This window comes from Crotalus tigris, unplaced genomic scaffold (genome assembly GCF_016545835.1).
Source record: "Crotalus tigris isolate CLP2741 ecotype Arizona unplaced genomic scaffold, ASM1654583v1 scf7180000018092.420879, whole genome shotgun sequence".
Lineage (NCBI taxonomy): Eukaryota > Metazoa > Chordata > Lepidosauria > Squamata > Viperidae > Crotalus > Crotalus tigris.
Window position 1 is genome coordinate 228,948 of NW_024096818.1, and position 16,421 is coordinate 245,368.

The 16,421-nt window shown below is 54.6% G+C and overlaps 1 protein-coding gene across 1 annotated transcript; it reads left to right on the plus strand.

The window, feature by feature from the left end:
- The first annotated feature begins 3,565 nt into the window (after nucleotides 1-3,565).
- Nucleotides 3,566-16,175, plus strand: LOC120309905 (GTPase IMAP family member 6-like). The gene is made up of 7 exons (XM_039347599.1): nucleotides 3,566-3,717; nucleotides 5,550-5,613; nucleotides 7,081-7,108; nucleotides 7,654-7,743; nucleotides 11,876-12,492; nucleotides 14,106-14,160; nucleotides 15,141-16,175. The coding sequence occupies exons 2-7, from the start codon at nucleotides 5,560-5,562 to the stop codon at nucleotides 15,731-15,733; spliced, it is 1,437 nt and encodes a 478-aa protein (XP_039203533.1). The 5' UTR covers nucleotides 3,566-3,717; nucleotides 5,550-5,559; the 3' UTR covers nucleotides 15,734-16,175.
- The last annotated feature ends 246 nt before the right edge of the window (nucleotides 16,176-16,421 follow it).

The window sequence follows — 16,421 nt, forward strand, 5'->3', positions numbered from 1 at the left end:
GAATAGAATATGGAATAGAATATAGAATGGAATGGGTATTATATAATTAGTAAAGTTAAATAGATTATGTGTAATAAGTTTGTATAATCCTGTACTTGGCTCTGGGAAGTGGGGGGGAAAGGGGGGGGAGGATGGGTTGAAGGTTAAACAGCTCAGATAAGTAGAAATAGTTTTATTGTATATAATATTGATGTCTTAATTTGGAGAGAGGAATTGCTCCGGCATTTCCCCTGGACCGCATCCGGAGGGAGAAGATAGGAGGAAGGGGAGAAGCAAGTAGGAAGGTGGAGGAGGAGGAGGAGGAGAGGGGGAGAGTGAGGAAGAAGAGGGAGGAAGAGGGAAGTGAGAGAAGAGGGCAGAGGGAGGATGCGGTTTGGGGGGAGACGGGTGAGCAATACCGAAAGTGGTGTGTATAAATTTATTTTACTCTTTATCTGAAGTATTTTTTTATGAATGCAACGTAAAATTGAAAATAATTTTTTTTAATAAAAAAAAATAAAGAGGCCCCTTTTAAACCAGAAAAAAAAAAAAAAACCCAGAGTGTAAACTGGCGATAGGCCTGCTCTGGAGAGGACATCTGTGTCTGGGATCTTATCCTGCCACCGGATCCTCAGAATTCTACGAAAAAACAGTCACGTGGAAGGAGTTCAGTTGCCTACCGTGCCTCCTGTACACTGTCCAGGTCTCACTAGCATACAACAGGGTAGTTAGCACTGCTGCCTGGTAAACTTTAAGCTTGGTAGCAAGGCTTATTCCACGGCGGTCCCACACATAGAATGGAATGGAATGGAATAGAATAGAATATAGGCTAGAATAGAATAGAATTAAGATTAAGAAAGAACAGAACAGAATAGAATAGAATAGAATATGGAATACAATATAGAATGGAATGGAATGGAATAGAATTAGAATAAAAATACAGACTAGAATAGAATAGAATATGGAATAGGATATAGAATGGAATAGAATAGAATTAGAATAAAAATACAGACTAGAATAGAATAGAATATGGAATACAATATAGAATGTAATGGAATAGAATAGAATTAGAATAAAAATACAGACTAGAATAGAATATGGAATAGAATATAGAATGGAATGGAATAGAATAGAATTAGAATAAAAATACAGAATAGAATACAATAGAATAGAATATGGAATAGAATATAGAATAGAATGGAATAGAATAGAATTAGAATAAAAATACAGAATAGAATAGAATAGAATAGAATAGAATAGAATAGAATAGAATAGAATAGAATAGAATAGAATAGAATAGAATAGAAAATGTGGAATGGAATGGAATAGAATGGGAATAGAATAGAATATGGAATAGAATATAGAATGGAATGGAATAGAATAGAATTAGAATAAAAATACAGACTAGAATAGAATATGGAATAGGATATAGAATGGAATAGAATAGAATTAGAATAAAAATACAGAACAGAATAGAATAGAATAGAATAGAATATGGAATAGAATATAGAATAGAATGGAATAAAATAGAATAAAAATATAGACTAGAATGTGGAATAGAATATAGAATGGAATAGAATATAGAATGGAATTAGAATAAAAATACAGAATAGAATAGAATAGAATATGGAATGGAATATAGAACGGAATCGAATGGAATAGAATTAGAATAAAAATACAGAATAGACTAGACTAGAATATGGAATAGAATTAGAATAGAAATATAGAATAGAGTAGAGTAGAGTAGAATAGAATAGAGTAGAATAGAATAGAATAGAATAGAATAGAATAGAAAGGGACCTCGGAGGTCTTCTAGTCCAGCCCCCCCTGCTCAAGCAGGAGAACCTATCCCATTTGTGACAAATGGCTGTTGGGCCTCTTCTGAATCGACAAAGCAGGAACCAGGCGCTCTGCACCGCCTTCACGCGAGGCAAAGATCAGGAGGAACCAAGGACACCCCCTCCCTCCCCTGCTGGCCACACGCCAATCCACTTTGGAGCAATCGCCAGGTTTCATCTTTGATAAGCTACAGAAGGGAAACCGAGGCACAGGTGACAGGTGGAGAGACGCGCCCGGTCCCTGGCTGAGCCGGGACAAAGTCCGAGGCGCGCCTGCATTTTATGGCCCTGTTTGTACCTGGGATATCAGGAAGTGCTCACCTGTTTAGGAAGGTCCATCGTTCCCAGCCTTCTGGGAGGGGAGGGTGGGTGGGGGGGTCCAGGACCTCTTCTAGGGCTGGTGGGGTTACCTGGGACCCCGGATTCACACATTCCACGCTGGAATCTCCAGATTCCTAAGGCTTGGGTTCGCCTTCTCCGAACGGTTGGGGATCTACCGTATCAAATGCTTTAGAATCCGGGTAGAGCTGGAAGGGAAACGGGAGGTCATCCAGTCCCACCCCCACCCCCCACCCCCGCGCGAGCGGGAGACCCCTACCGAAGAACACGTCACAGCTGGAAGGGGCCGTGGAGATCTTCTCCTCCCAACCCCCCTGCTTACAGCATTACAGAATGACACAGTGGGAAGGGACCTCGGAGGTCATCTAGTCCAACCCCCTGCTCGAGTAGGGGATCCATACAGCATCACCGAGGCGGAAGGGACCTCGGAGGTCATCTAGTCCAACCCCCTGCTGCAGCAGCAGACCCCTTACAGAATCACAGGACAGAGGTGGGAGGGGCCTCGGAGGTCATCTAGTCCAACCCCCTGCTGCAGCAGCAGACCCGTTACAGAAGGACAGAAGGACAGAGGCAGAAGGGGCCTTGGAGGTCATCTAATCCCACCCTCTGCTCCAGCAGGAGAGCCTGACAGAAATTACAGAGTGACGGAAGGGACCTCGGAGATCATCTAGTCCAACCCCCCCCACCCCGCTCGAGCAGGAGACCCCTTACAGAAGGACAGAGGCGGAAGGGCGCGCGGAGGTCATCTAGTCCCACCCTCTGCTCCAGCGGGAGGCCCTGACAGAAATTACAGAGTGACGGAAGGGACCTCGGAGGTCATCTAGTCCAACCCCCCCCAACCCCGCTCGAGCAGGAGACCCCTTACAGAAGGACAGAGGCGGAAGGGCGCACGGAGATCATCTAGTCCCACCCTCTGCTCCAGCAGGAGGCCCTGACAGAAATTACAGAATGATGGAAGGGACCTCAGAGGTCATCTAGTCCAACCCCCCCCCCACCCCGCTCGAGCAGGAGACCCTTACAGAATCACAGAGTCAGAAGGGAGCGCGGAGGTCATCTAGTCCAACCCCCTGCTCGAGTAGGAGATCCTTACAGCATCACAGAGTCAGAAGGGACCTCGGAGGTCATCTAGTCCAACCCCCTGCTCAAACAAGAGACCCTTACAGAATCACAGAAGGACAGAGGCGGGAGGGTCCTCGGAGGTCATCTAGTCCCACCCTCTGCTCCGGCAGGAGACAGTGACAGAATTAGACCGCTCGACGGAGTTGGGAGGGACCGCGGAGATCATCTCGTCCCACCCCCCCCACCCCCACTCCACCCCACCCCGGCCCGGCCCGAGCAGCAGACCGCCCCGCATCTCGAACAGGGCTCGAATCCCACTTCTCCCGAGAGGGGCGGGCCCGGGCCAAGGCCATTCCCTCCCCCCCGGCGCTGCCCGCCCTTCCCCGGCCGAGCAAAAGGCAGCGGGGCGGCTCCGCGGCCGCAGGAGCTGCTGATCCTGCAAGGCGCGGGGAGATCCAGAGCGAGGCGGCGATCGCGCGCAGGTGTCCCCGCAGTGACGCAGGTGTGGGTGGGTGGGTGGGGAGGCTCACGGGGGTCCTTCCGCAGCAGCGCAGGGGGGCAGGGGGGGGGCTGCGGAGGCCCCAGGGGGTTTTAGGTGGGGAGGGGGACGGGGGGGTCCGCCCAGGGAGAGGCGCAGGTGGGGAGGGGGCGAGAGGAGGCTCGGGGGAGGGTCTTCCTCCGCAGCGCAGTTGGGGAGGGGGGGGCGGAGGAGACAGGTGGTCCTTCCAAAGCAGCGCAGGTGGGGAGGGGGCTGCGGAGGCCCCAGGTGGGGAGGGGGAGAGGGGGAATCCGCCCAGGGAGAGGCGCAGGTGGGGAGGGGGCCTGCGGAGGCTCCCGGGGGTCTTTCCACAGCAGCGCAGGTGGGCAGGGGCGAGAGGACGCTGGGGGGGGTGGGTGTTCCTCCGCAGCGGAGGTGGGGAGGGGGGCGGAGGAGACAGGTGGTCCTTCCAAGGCAGCGCGGGTGGGGAGCGGGGCTGCGGAGTCCCCAGGGGGTCTTAGGTGGGGAGGGGGAGAGGGGGAATCCGCCCAGAGAGAGGCGCAGGTGGGGAGGGGGCCTGCGGAGGTTCCGGGGGGGGGCTTCCTCAGCAGTGCAGGTGGGGAAGGGGCTGCGGAGGCCCCAGGGGGGCTTCGGGGAGGAAGGGGAGACGGGGGTCCGCCCGGGAAGACGCGCAGGTGGGGAGGGGGCCAGGAGTGGCTGCTGGGGGTCCTTCCGCAGCAGCGCAGGGGGGCAAGGGGGCGGAGGAAGCCCCAGGGGGTCTTAGGTGGGGAGGGGGAGAGGGGGGGGTCCGCCCAGGGAGAGGCGCAGGTGGGGAGGGGGCGAGAGGAGGCTCGGGGGGGGTCTTCCTCCGCAGCGCAGATGGGGAGGGGGCGAAGGAGACTCAGGGGGTCCTTCCACAGCAGCGCAGGTGGGCAGGGGGGCGGCCCCAGGGGGTCTTAGGTGGGGAGGGGGAGAGGGGGGGTCCGCCCAAGGAGAAGCGCAGGTGGGAAGGGGGGGAGAGGAGGCGACTCAGGGGGTCCTTCCGCAGCAGCGCAGTTGAGGAGGGGCGAGCCCCTCCCTGGATCTCCCCCGAATCCCGAGGCACAAAACGCCTCCCGGGATCCGCGCAAGAGGGGCGCAAGTCGGGGGGTTGGTCTCCCTTCCTTTTTCCTTCTCGTAGACGTGGCAGGAGAGGCTGGACGCGGTGTGTGTATGTGTGTGTGTGTGTGTGCAGAGGGTGATTCTCCAGCCCCCCCCCCGCTTTTGCCTCCCCCCGACCCCCCTCCCTCTGGTCTCCCCGGGCGGGGGAGGGGGGAAAGGGAGCGCCCCCCTCCCCAAATAGGGGGTCCCGTGTGGGGCACCCCGAGCAAAGGAGACGTGCCCGGATTTGGCGACCCCCCCCCGTTGCGGACCCGGTGGCAGAATCCGGCTGGGGGGGTGGGGGGAGGGGTGGAAGTGCCCCCCCTTACAGGGTGATGCAGAGGGTCCCGGTGGGGGAGGGGGCATGGGGGTCTCTTGAAAGCGGAGGGAGGGGCACAGCCTGCCCCCCCTGCTCCCCACACAGATCTCACGTGTGTGTGTGTGTGTGTGTGTGTGTGTGTGTGCGTGCGCGCATGTGGGCGGGGAGCAGGGGGTCGGACTTGATGACCTCCAAGGTCCCTTTCAACTTTATTAGTATTAGTATTCACCTTTTCCACTCGAGGCGGGGGGGGGGGCGAGCCCTCCCGTTGGATCCCCCTCTTTCTCTCTTCCCCCCCCCGCAAAGGGGCCTTGGCCAGAGTAGACCCCCCCCAAGCCCTCGCCTCAAAATGGGGGTCTCCCCCATCTTCTCTCTCTCTCTCCTTCCTTCCCCACAGTCCGGGGCAGATGGAAGCCCCCCAAGAACAGCCAGGAATGAGCGATGAGTCGACGCAGCCACCGGTAGGTCTGGGAAAGGGTCCTGGAAGGGGGGTGGGGGGTCTTTGGGAAAGGGGAGACCCTCTGCTCGGTGCAGGGCGGAATTTGAGGTGTGGGGAAAGCATCCAGCCCCCCCCATCAGGCTCCAGACCAGCCCTGTCCCCCACTTGTAATAATAAGGGTGTGTGTGAAGCGAGGCTCTAGTGCTAAAGCATGCAACACCCCCCCAAGGAAAGGGGGGTCCCCCTTTTCTGCCCCATTTGCTTCCCCTCTCCCCCCCCCTTCTTCGCTTCCCGGGTCCCTTCAGAGCAGGGGGTCTTCCAACTGGGCCCTTTGGTGACTGGTGGACTTCAACTCCCAGAATTCCTCAGCCAGGATGCTTTAAGACAGGGGTCTTCCAACTGGGCCCTGTTGTGACTTGAGGACTTCAACTCCCAGGATTCCTCAGTCGGCCATTTTGAGGAAACTGCGGGCTTGGATCCAGACTCTCAGGAGTCTTCCAACTTGGCCCTTTGATGACTGGTGGACTTCAACTCCCAGGATTCCTCAGTCGGCCATTTTGATGAAACTGCGGGCTTGGATCCAGACTCTCAGGAGTCTTCCAACTTGGCCCTTTTATGACTTGAGGACTTCAACTCCCAGGATTCCTCAGTGGGCCATTTTGAGGAAACTGTGGACTTGGATCCAGACCAGGAGTCTTCCAACTTGGCCCTTTGATGACGGGTGGACTTCAACTCCCAGAATTCCTCAGCCAGGATCCTTTAAGACAGGGGTCTTCCAACTGGGCCCTGTTGTGATTTGAGGACTTCAACTCCCAGGATTCCTCAGTCGGCCATTTTGATGAAACTGCGGGCTTGGATCCAGACCCAGGGGTCTTCCAACTGGGCCCTTTGATGACGGGTGGACTTCAATTCCCAGGATTCCTCAGCCGGGAGGCTTTCAGACAGGGGTATTCAAACTGGGCCCTTTGGTGGTGTGTGGACAACTCCCAGAATCCCTCAGCTCGGCCACGCCGGCTGAGGAATTCTGGGAGTTGAAGTCCCCCCCCCCCGTCATCAAAGGCCCCAGTTTGAAGGCCCCTGCTTCAGAGCAGGGGGGGAATTGTGGAGAACCTTCGCAATCCATCAGCGCAACAATTTTGTGCTTTCAGACGTGGTGGGTGCTGCATCGCTGGTGGTCTTGAAGAGATGATGGAAAAGCCATCTGTCTGGAATGGTGGGGGGGGGGTTTCCTGCCTGGGCAGGGGGGGTTGGACTAGAAGACCTCCAAGGTCCCTTCCAACTCCGGAAGGAATATAGTGTTGCTGTATTCATCTCAGCCCCTCCCCCTTAGCGGGGGGGGGGCTCCGGAGCAACTTTGGGGCAGTGCCTTGAATGGGGTGGAGGGACCAGGCTGCTGTTTCTCAGCAAGGGGACAAGCTATCGGATACGCCGAGGCCTGCGGGTGGCGAGAACCACTTCTGACGTCCTTGTCTCCTTTCCACTCTTCCAGGCGGCGACGGATGGCGAGGCCACGCTGGGTAAGCGAGGAGGCCCCGTCTGGTGTTTGCAAGGGGTGGGGGCTGAAGAGCAAGAAAGAGGATCCGGGGGCTGGAGGCTGAAACATCAGAAGAACGGAGGCAGGAATTGGGGTTTGGCCAGTCTAGAGGAAAGAAGGACTGGAGGGGGGACACGATAGCAGGGTTCCGGTATTTGGGGGGGGGGGAACTGCCACAAACAGCACTCCTCCTCACTAGCCCCGATGACGTTCCCTAGTTGGGTCAGGAAACGTCTGCCAGAAATCCATCAAGCTCAGAGAGCGCCACAGACCCCACAGTCGTCCTCCTCCTCCTCCTCCTCCTCCTCCTCCTCCTCCTCCTCCTCTTCTCCTCTTCCTCCTCCTCCTCCTCCTCTCTGCAACCCCCCTCCCTTCTAGCACTGATGACGTTCCCTAGTTGGGTCATGAAACGTTTGCAAGAAATCCATCAAGCTCAGAGAGCGCCACAAACCCCACAGTCCTCCTCCTCTGGGTAAGACACACACACAAACACATATACACACAAACACACAAAGGGCTTCTCTCCAGTTTCAGATTCCGTGACTGATGCTCCTCTTTGTCCTGCGGAGGGAGAACGGGAAGAAGGGCCGATGGACGTTACGGCAGCCGGCAGACCAGGTAATGCTTCTCATCTCCCTGACGTAGAACGGGTCTCTTAGCACAGGGGACCCCCCAAACATTGGGGCACCAGAAACCAGGTTCCGTGGAGAGGGTTTTTTCCGTGGACTGTGTGTGTGTGTGTGTGTGTGTGTGCTGGCTTCATGTGCTTTGCTTATTTGTGCGGCCCGGTTGCCGGCATGCTGTGGACCCCTGTCTTAACAACTGTTTTACATTATGGTGGATCCCACCCGCAAAAATGTTACTTATGACCTGATCCTAAAATTACAGTCCCCGCAGCATCTCGGTGGTCATTTGCACTTGTGACTGACCTCGAGGACACTGCAGTACCCCCTACCTATTCTACCCATCCCGCCACGTGGTCCCTAGAAGCATTTCCTTTCCCCAACAAGTTCCCGCTGGTCTTTCTCCTTCCACGCCAGGTCCCCGTAAACGTTTCCCTCTGGCGTCAGTCGGATCCTCACACACCACTAGGCGCCTACATCCCACCCCACATAGCATGTGCAACAGCCCTTCGACTTATATACCGCTTCGCACAGCGCTTTTACATCCCTCTCTAAGCGGTTTTGCAGAGTCAGTGTAGGACCCCGCCCCCTAAGAAGGATGGAAGAGCTGCGTCATTCTGCAAGGGTCTCCAGCTTGAGCAGTGGGTTGGACTAGATGACCTCTGAGGTCCCTTCCAACTTGGCCATTCTGCAAGGGTCTCCAGCTTGGGCAGGGGGTTGGACTAGATGACCTCCGAGGTCCCTTCCAACTCGGCCATTCTGCAAGGGTCTCCTGTTTAAGCAGGGGGCTGGACTAGATGACCTCCAAGGTCCCTTCCAACGCTGTGATTCTGTATTCTGTGATGACCTGCTAAGCTATTGAATTTAGTGGCTGGAACAGTAAAGTGTACCATGGGCCAGAACACCCAGTTGTACTGATTGGTTGGAGGGTGCTGGGTCCTGCATGAGGCGATCTACACTGTGGTTGGTGGCCTTAATGGGGGGGGGGCATTTCCCTTTTTCCCGCCCTTACTGTTTAATTTTACCTCAGGATGTTCCTGACTGTCTTTTCTGCTCGTGCCTGAGCCAATCTGCGCTATGATTGGTTGCCTTAAGTATAAAGGGGACGTTTCCCTTTTTCCCGCCTTTTTCTTCTGTGTTTTCTGTATATTGTTTAATCTTACCTCAGGATGTTCCTGTTTGTCTTTTCTGCTCATGCCTGAGCCAATCTGCACTATGATTGGTTGCCTTAAGTATAAAGGGGATGTTTCCCTTTTTCCCGCCTTTTTCTTCTGTGTGTTCTGTATACCCTTTAATTTTTACCTCAGGATGTTCCTGTGTTCCTGACTGTCTTGTCCGCTTGTGCCTGAGCCAATCTGTGCTATGATTGGTTGCCTTAAGTATAAAGGGGACGTTTCCCTTTTTCCCGCCTTTTTCTTCTGTGTTCTGTATACCCTTTAATTTTTACCTCAGGATGTTCCTGTTTGTCTTTTCTGCTGGTGCCTGAGCCAATCTGCACTATGATTGGTTGCCTTAAGTATAAAGGGGATGTTTCCCTTTTTCCCGCCTTTTTCTTCTGTGTGTTCTATATACCCTTTAATTTTTACCTCAGAATGTTCCTGTGTTCCTGACTGTCTTGTCTGCTCATGCCTGAGCCAATGTGCGCTATGATTGGTTGCCTTAAGTATAAAGGGGACGTTTCCCTTTTTTCCGCCTTTTTCTTCTGTGTGTTCTGTATACCCTTTAATTTTTACCTCAGGATGTTCCTGTGTTCCTCACTGTCTTGTCTGCTTGTGCCTGAGATGATCTGCGCTATGATTGGTTGCCTTAACTATAAAGGGGGTGTTTCCCTTTTCCCCGCCTTTTTTCTTCTGTGTCTCCTATATCCTGTTTCAAGAACGGCTGCAGGACTTGGGTTTGACTCGTCTAAAGAAAAGAAGAAATAGGAGAGACATGATAGCAGTATTCCACTATGTGGGGGGTTGCCACAAAGAAGAGGGGGGTCAAACTATTCTCCAAAGCACCAGAGGGAAGGATGAGAAAGAATGGTTGGAAACTGATCAGAGAGAGAAGCAACCTGGAATTAAGGAGAAACTTCCTGACAGTGAGGACAATTAACCAGTGGAACTGCTTGCCACAAGAAGTTGTGGGTGCTCGGTCACTGGAGGCTTTTAAAGAGGCTGGACAGTCACCTGTCTGAGATGGTATAGGTTCTCCTGCTTGAGCAGGGGGCTGGACTAGAAGACCTCCAAGGTCCCTTCCAGCTTCTATTCTATTCTATTCTATTCTATTCTATTCTATTCTATTCTATTCTATTCTATTCCACTCCTGTTCCTGTTCCTGTTCTTATTTGTATTTTTATTTCTATTATTTCTAATTATTCTTATTCTACCTCAGGATGTTCCTGACTGTCTTGTCTGCTCTGAGTATAAATATAAAATATAGGTATACAAAAATGTAGGCAAACACAGGACCAAGCAGCCCTCCCCAGACCTGCACATGGAGGGTCCTCCTCTGCATTGAGACCCTCACATGAAAAGGGCAGAAACAGAAATGGCGATCAGGTCTTGAAAACATGCACATAGTCCTCACTGACTGACTGCCTCGTTTAGTGATCAAAATTAAAAACAGTTGGGAAAAAGACACAAATAACCTTTTGACCAGTGCTCACATTTATGGCCATCACAGCATCGCACAGTCGTGCGATGATCCTTCAGGCACTTCCCAACCAGCACAACCATTGTGGCCTCCCGTGGTGACATGATCGCCCTTTGCAAGTTTTCCAACTGGGTTCCCCAAAGTAGAATCGACGGATGACGCCGCTTTCGCGATGCAGATCTGGTGTCGTGCGGTGTCTCAGTGAACGACCCTGATAATTCCCTTCACAATGGAACAGAAAGTGAAGTCATAAGTCCGGCCTGGTCACGTGGTTTTTCACTTGGTGGCCGTAGCACTTAGGGACAGATTTGCCAGTCCTGGTTGCAGCTGGTAAACTTCGATCAGCATATCCAACCCAGTTGGATGGTGTTTGGCGTAGTCATCCAGCGGTCTTACGCCCATACCATCATCACGCAGCATGCACCAGCAGCCCTGAACTTATTTGCGTGGCCCAACACGTTCCCGCTGGTCTTTCTCCTTCCACACCAGGTCCCCCTAAATCAGTGGTTCTCAACCTTTTTAATGCCGCGACCCCCAACCGGTCGTAAGTGGAGGACTACTCAACTGGTGCAGCACCGTTTGCAGAATGGGACTTTTGGCGGGCTCAGCAGGGCAGAGACAGCCTGGACAATTCCTATTGGCTTTGGAAAGCCAATAGAATAAAAGGGAGTAGCACAGCTAAGGAAAAGGGGGGAAAAAATGGCGGACTGCGTTGTTTGGCGACCCCCGTGAAATGGTCGTTTGACCCCAAATGGGGTCCCGACCCACAGGTTGAGAACTGCTGCCCTAAATGTTTCCCTCTGGCTTCAATCGGATCCTCACACACCACTAGGCTCCTACATCCCACCTCCCTTAGCAGTAGCAATAGCACTTATATATCGCTTCACAGTACTTCAGAGCCCGCTCTAAGCGGTTTACAGAGTCTCCTTATTGGCCCCCCAACATTTTAGCGACCACGGAAGGACGGAAGAGCCGAGTCAACCTTGCGCCAGTCAGCATCGAACTCCTGGCGGTGGGCAGAGTTTGCCTGCAATGCTGCATTCTACCCACTGTGCCACCCAGCGATCATGGTGGCGCAGTAGAGGCTGTTGAGCAGGGGGTCGGACTAGAAGACCTCCGAGGTCCCTTCCAATATTACGCCCGTACCCTGGCCCGGGGCCATCGTCACGCAGCATGCACCAGCAGCCCTGTTCCTCCTCACAGCTCAGTCTCAATTTGCTTGGCTCCGGCTTTGCTCGTGGGGGCGGGACACAGTGGCTGTATTCGGACATCTGCTAAAGTGGGGTTCGCGGCTTGTGGGAATCTGCACGGCTGAGCAGCCCATTGTAGCAACTCTGGGAGATTGATATAAAAACATCCCTGAACCCCTGCAGGGCAGGGGTGACTCTCTTCCAAAGTTGTCCCCCTTTCCAGCCTGCTCAGTGACGCCCCGACATGTTGCGAGGAATATCTCGATTCCTTTTTATAACGATTGTCTTCCAAACTCACAGAAGTGGACGCCGAACTCCGGCTGATCCTGGTCGGAAAGTCCGGAGGCGGGAAGAGCGCCACGGGCAACACCATCCTCGGCGAGAGGAAGTTTGAGTCCATCTTGTCAGCCACCGCCACCACCCTGAAGTGCCAAAAGGAGCAGGGAAGCTGGGAAGGCAGGCAGGTGTCCGTGATTGACACGCCAGCCCTTTTCGATGCCAAAGAGATGGATCCGTCACTGGAACCGGAGAAGAAAACTTGCCTTGAGCTGTGCCAGTCGGGTCTCCATGCCTTCATTTTGGTGACCCAGGTGGGGCGCTTCACGGCGGAAGATGTGGCAGCGGCGAAGCGTGTCTGGGAAATCTTTGGGGATGGGTCCGCCCGGCACACGATCGTCCTCTTCACCTGCCTGGAGGATTTGGGAGGGGCTCCCCTGCAGGAGTACGTCGCGCAGTCCGACAACAAGGCACTGCAGGAGCTGATCGAGAAGTGCGGGAACCGCTACTGCGGCTTCAACAACAAGGCCGTGGGAGACGAGCGGCAGGCGCAAGTCTCGGAGCTGATGAAGATGGTGCAAAGTGTCGTTTCGAAGAACGAGGGGAAACACTACGTCATCCAGCTACCTGAGGTGCCCAAGGTACGGGACCAGCGTGCCACAGAGCAGAATCAAATGGCAGCGTGGACCTGGGCCAGGGCAGAGCGCACTTTCTGGGCACCTGGCGGAGCTGCTCCGTTTACACGAGAGCAAAGGATCCCTCTCTGGGTGACACCAATGGGTGGGTGGTACAGCTGAGATCCTCATATTAGGAAAGGCAATGTGGGGGGGAGAGCAGGGAGGCTAACGGGTGGAGATTAGTAGCCGAGATCCTAACAGTGGGGACCGGACAGTTGAATCGTCTTCCTTGTTAGCAAAGGAAGGCAGAGGAGGGAGGGCGAGAGAAAGGGAGGGAGGCGTAACTACACATGTGGCACAGAATCACCTCTGTTGTTGTGGGGGAGGCATTCTAGGACAGGGGTGTCAAACTGCCGGCCCGTGGGCCGGATGCATCATAGCGAAACCGTGCCCACCCCATTGCCGGCAACGGCAAAAAAAAAAAAAAGTCGCGATACGTCGCGACACGTCGTGTGACGTGGCGAGTTTGACAGCCCTGTTCTAGTGTACAGATGTCGGAGAGGGGAACATGCCTGGAAAAGGGGTTCCAGGAAGGGGTGTGAACAGTCCCCCCCCCAGGGCAGTCTCCTACGTCCTCCAGATCAGGGCTTTTCAACCGGTGGTACGGGTACCACCTGTGGTCCATGGGCACCTGGCAGGTGGTATGCAGCAATCCTAGGAAATTGGTAGCAGGGGAGGGGAATGAGCTGAACCGGTGGCAGCACCGCACAAGCCTGAGCGAGAGACGGCTGGAACTGCAGGGCTGTCAGGGCTCAGCGGAAGCGCCAGGATCGGTGCCGCTTTCCGGCTGATCGGCGCTTCTTCGGGGCTGTCAGGGCTCAGCGGAAGCGCCAGGATCCAGCTGGAAAGCAGCACCGATCCTGGTGCTTGTGCTGAGCCCAGAAGAAGCGCCAATCAGCTGGAATGTTGCAGTCTCTCCAGGGTCTTGTGATTTACATTCAGATGCTTGGCCACTGATTCATATTTATGACGGTCACAGTGTCCCAGGGTCATGAGAAGGGACCAAAACCTGCTGCCACCACCCAGCAGACGGGGGGGGGGGCGGAATAAAAACCAAACACCCCCTCCATCCCACCCCCACTGCCAATCCTCAACAAAAATGCTCACAACGAAAACCTCGGACAGGAGGAAGAGCACCACCGGGCGGGCAGGCAGATGTCTTGCTCGTCTGTGGCTTGGGGGGGCACTTTTTCCAGTGCCATTGTAACTTCGAACAGTCACGAAGCGAACGGTTGTAAGTCGAGGACTACCTGGACTTTATTGCTTTTTTCCTTTTTTTTGGGGGGGGTCATCAAGTTTTGAACCCCTTGCTAGACAACGGGTGGTACTTGGATGTTGCCATACCTTAAACGCGGCACAAGGGGTGAAAAGATTGAAAAGCCCTGCTCCGGATGGTTCAGGATCAGGATGACTTTGCCTCAACAGCAGGGGCGAAGGAGGGGGGGGGTCACCCTCTTTTCACCCCCTCCCCCCCCAATTCCTGCCTGTGTCTTCTTGGGGGGGGGAGGCGAGTTCCCGGCAACGTCCGAGCGAGGGCAGTCTCTCCGTTGGCTGATTCTGTTTCGCTTTTCATCCAGAAACCCCCAGATTCATCCTGTGCCAACCGTCCGGAAACGGCTAAACGCATCCAAGGTAAAGTCTGTAACCCTTGGGGGGGGTGGGTGGGATTGGGTGGGACTCGCTGTCCTGGGTGGAGGGCTGTCCTGGGCGGATGGCGGAGGAAGTCAACCCTCCCTCTCGTTTAGACAGCAAACGAAACTCCTAGGACAGTGGTGGCGAACCTATGGCACGCGTGCCAGAGGCGGCACTCAGAGCCCTCTCTGTGGGCACCCGTGCCGTTGCTCCAGACCCTGCTGTCCCCCTCTCCTCACTAGCAGCCCCCCCTGGAGGAGAGTCACCCCCGAGCGCGGTCCGTGCAGACATGGCAGCTGGGCAGCGGGAACAAGACTCTGCCATCACACCCTGTTACGCGCAGTTGATGCTGCAGGGTGCAGGCGGAGGGGGACTGCCATGGCGCTGTTGGGCCGCCTGGCTGATCTGCGGCAGGCCGTGGAGGCGGTGGGTGGCCCTGTGGCCGGACGTGGGGTGCAGGGATGGAGCAGGGTGGGTGGGGGCATAGTGGGAGGTGGGGCAGGCCCAGGTTTTGGGCACTCGCTCTCTAAAAGGTTCGCCATCACTGTCCTAGGACACTTATTTTTTTACCAAGAGTATAACTTTACTGAAGGTTCCATGTGGTTACAGAAGGAGAGAAGCCGGTTCGAACGATTTTGCGCACAAACAGCATCCGAGAGTTTTTCCTCCTTCTTTCACGGTCCTCCCACTGTCCGTGGTCCCCCGATCCTTGGCATTCACTTTCTTTCGGGAACGATCCGACCGCCTCAGACTTTCCCCGCTGAACGACCTGGTCGCATTGGGTCCGTCTCAGACTTTAAGTCAGGCTCACTTGCGTTCCTCTTGTCCCTCTCTCACGTTCCGGTGCCTTCCCTCCCCCCCCCCGGTCCCGTTACCGTTGTCCGGATGCAAACGAAGCTGCGTAGCGAGTCAGCCATAACAGACCGGCTACGATGGCCCGTACGCTGACTTTGTGTCTCTTCTCCCCTTTTGGGTTGTAGGGCCCGAACGGCGGATCGTCCTCGTGGGCAAGACCGGAAGTGGGAAAAGTGCGACGGGGAACACCATCCTGGGAAGGAAAGACTTTGGGATGTCACCTCAGTCAGCTACAAAACGTTGCCAAAAGGAGGAGATGCAGTGGAACGGCAGGAGGATTGTGGTGGTCGATACGCCTGGCTTCCCGGACACCGGGCATCCAAACGCTGCCGACATGAGCGAGTGTCTGAAGTTATGCGGCCCGGGTCCCCACGTTATTCTCTGGGTCATGCGCCCCGACCGTGTCTCCCAGGAGGGGAAGGACGTGGAACGGCTGATCCACGAGATCTTCCGAGAGAAAGGCAGGGATTATGTGATCCTCCTGTTCACCCACAAAGATCAGCGGGAAGGCGAACCGGCTGAAAATCAACCGGATCAAAAGGAATTCCTGGCCGGCTGGGAGAACCGCTACCTGGCCTTCAGCAACATGGCCGAAGGAGACGAACGGGAGGCTCAGGTGGATGAACTAATGAAGACGATTGACCGGGTCGTGTTTGAGAACGGAGACGCTCTTTATTACGGGGAGAGAAGTGGCTCCCCCATGTGTCGTATCATCTAATTAATGGACACCCCCCCCTCAGAAGCCTTTCTACTGGATCCTCTGCTCCAAGGGGGCAACTCTGCCAAAGGCCACAACCCTGCATTTCCCCCCTTTTGCTCCGTTCTAATCCAGTCCTCGCCGGGAGACCGCCAAAGAAGCCGAATCGAGAGATTCGTGGCGGAGTCATCCCGAGCCAATTCTTTCGAGGGTTCTCCCCTCGAATGACTTCAATTGGAAGACCCTGCTCCCCCCCCCCCCCGCAGTATCAACTGGCCCCACAGCCTAATTCTCTATTAGCCTGCACCCTTAGGAAGAATCACTCTCTTTCTGGCTTCCCTTCTCCCAGTCCTTGGAAATAGACCAGGCTAGTAAACCACCAACACAACAAATGATGATGATGATGATGATGATGAAAGGACAGCAAGGGCAACACCCAATGTCCTAAACCCACCCAAGAACATACAATATCTTTAGGCCAGTGGTTCTCAACCTTTTTAATGCCGCGACCCCCAACCGGTCGTAAGTCGAGAACTACTCAACCGGTCGTACGTCGAGGACTACTCAACTGGTGCAGCACCATTTGCCGAATGGGGCTTTTGGCGGGCTCAGCAGGGCAGAGACAGCCTGGACCATTCCTATTGGCTTTGGAAAGCTAATAGAATGAGACTCTATTCAAGAGAGTCTCTTCTATTGGCTTTCAAAAGCC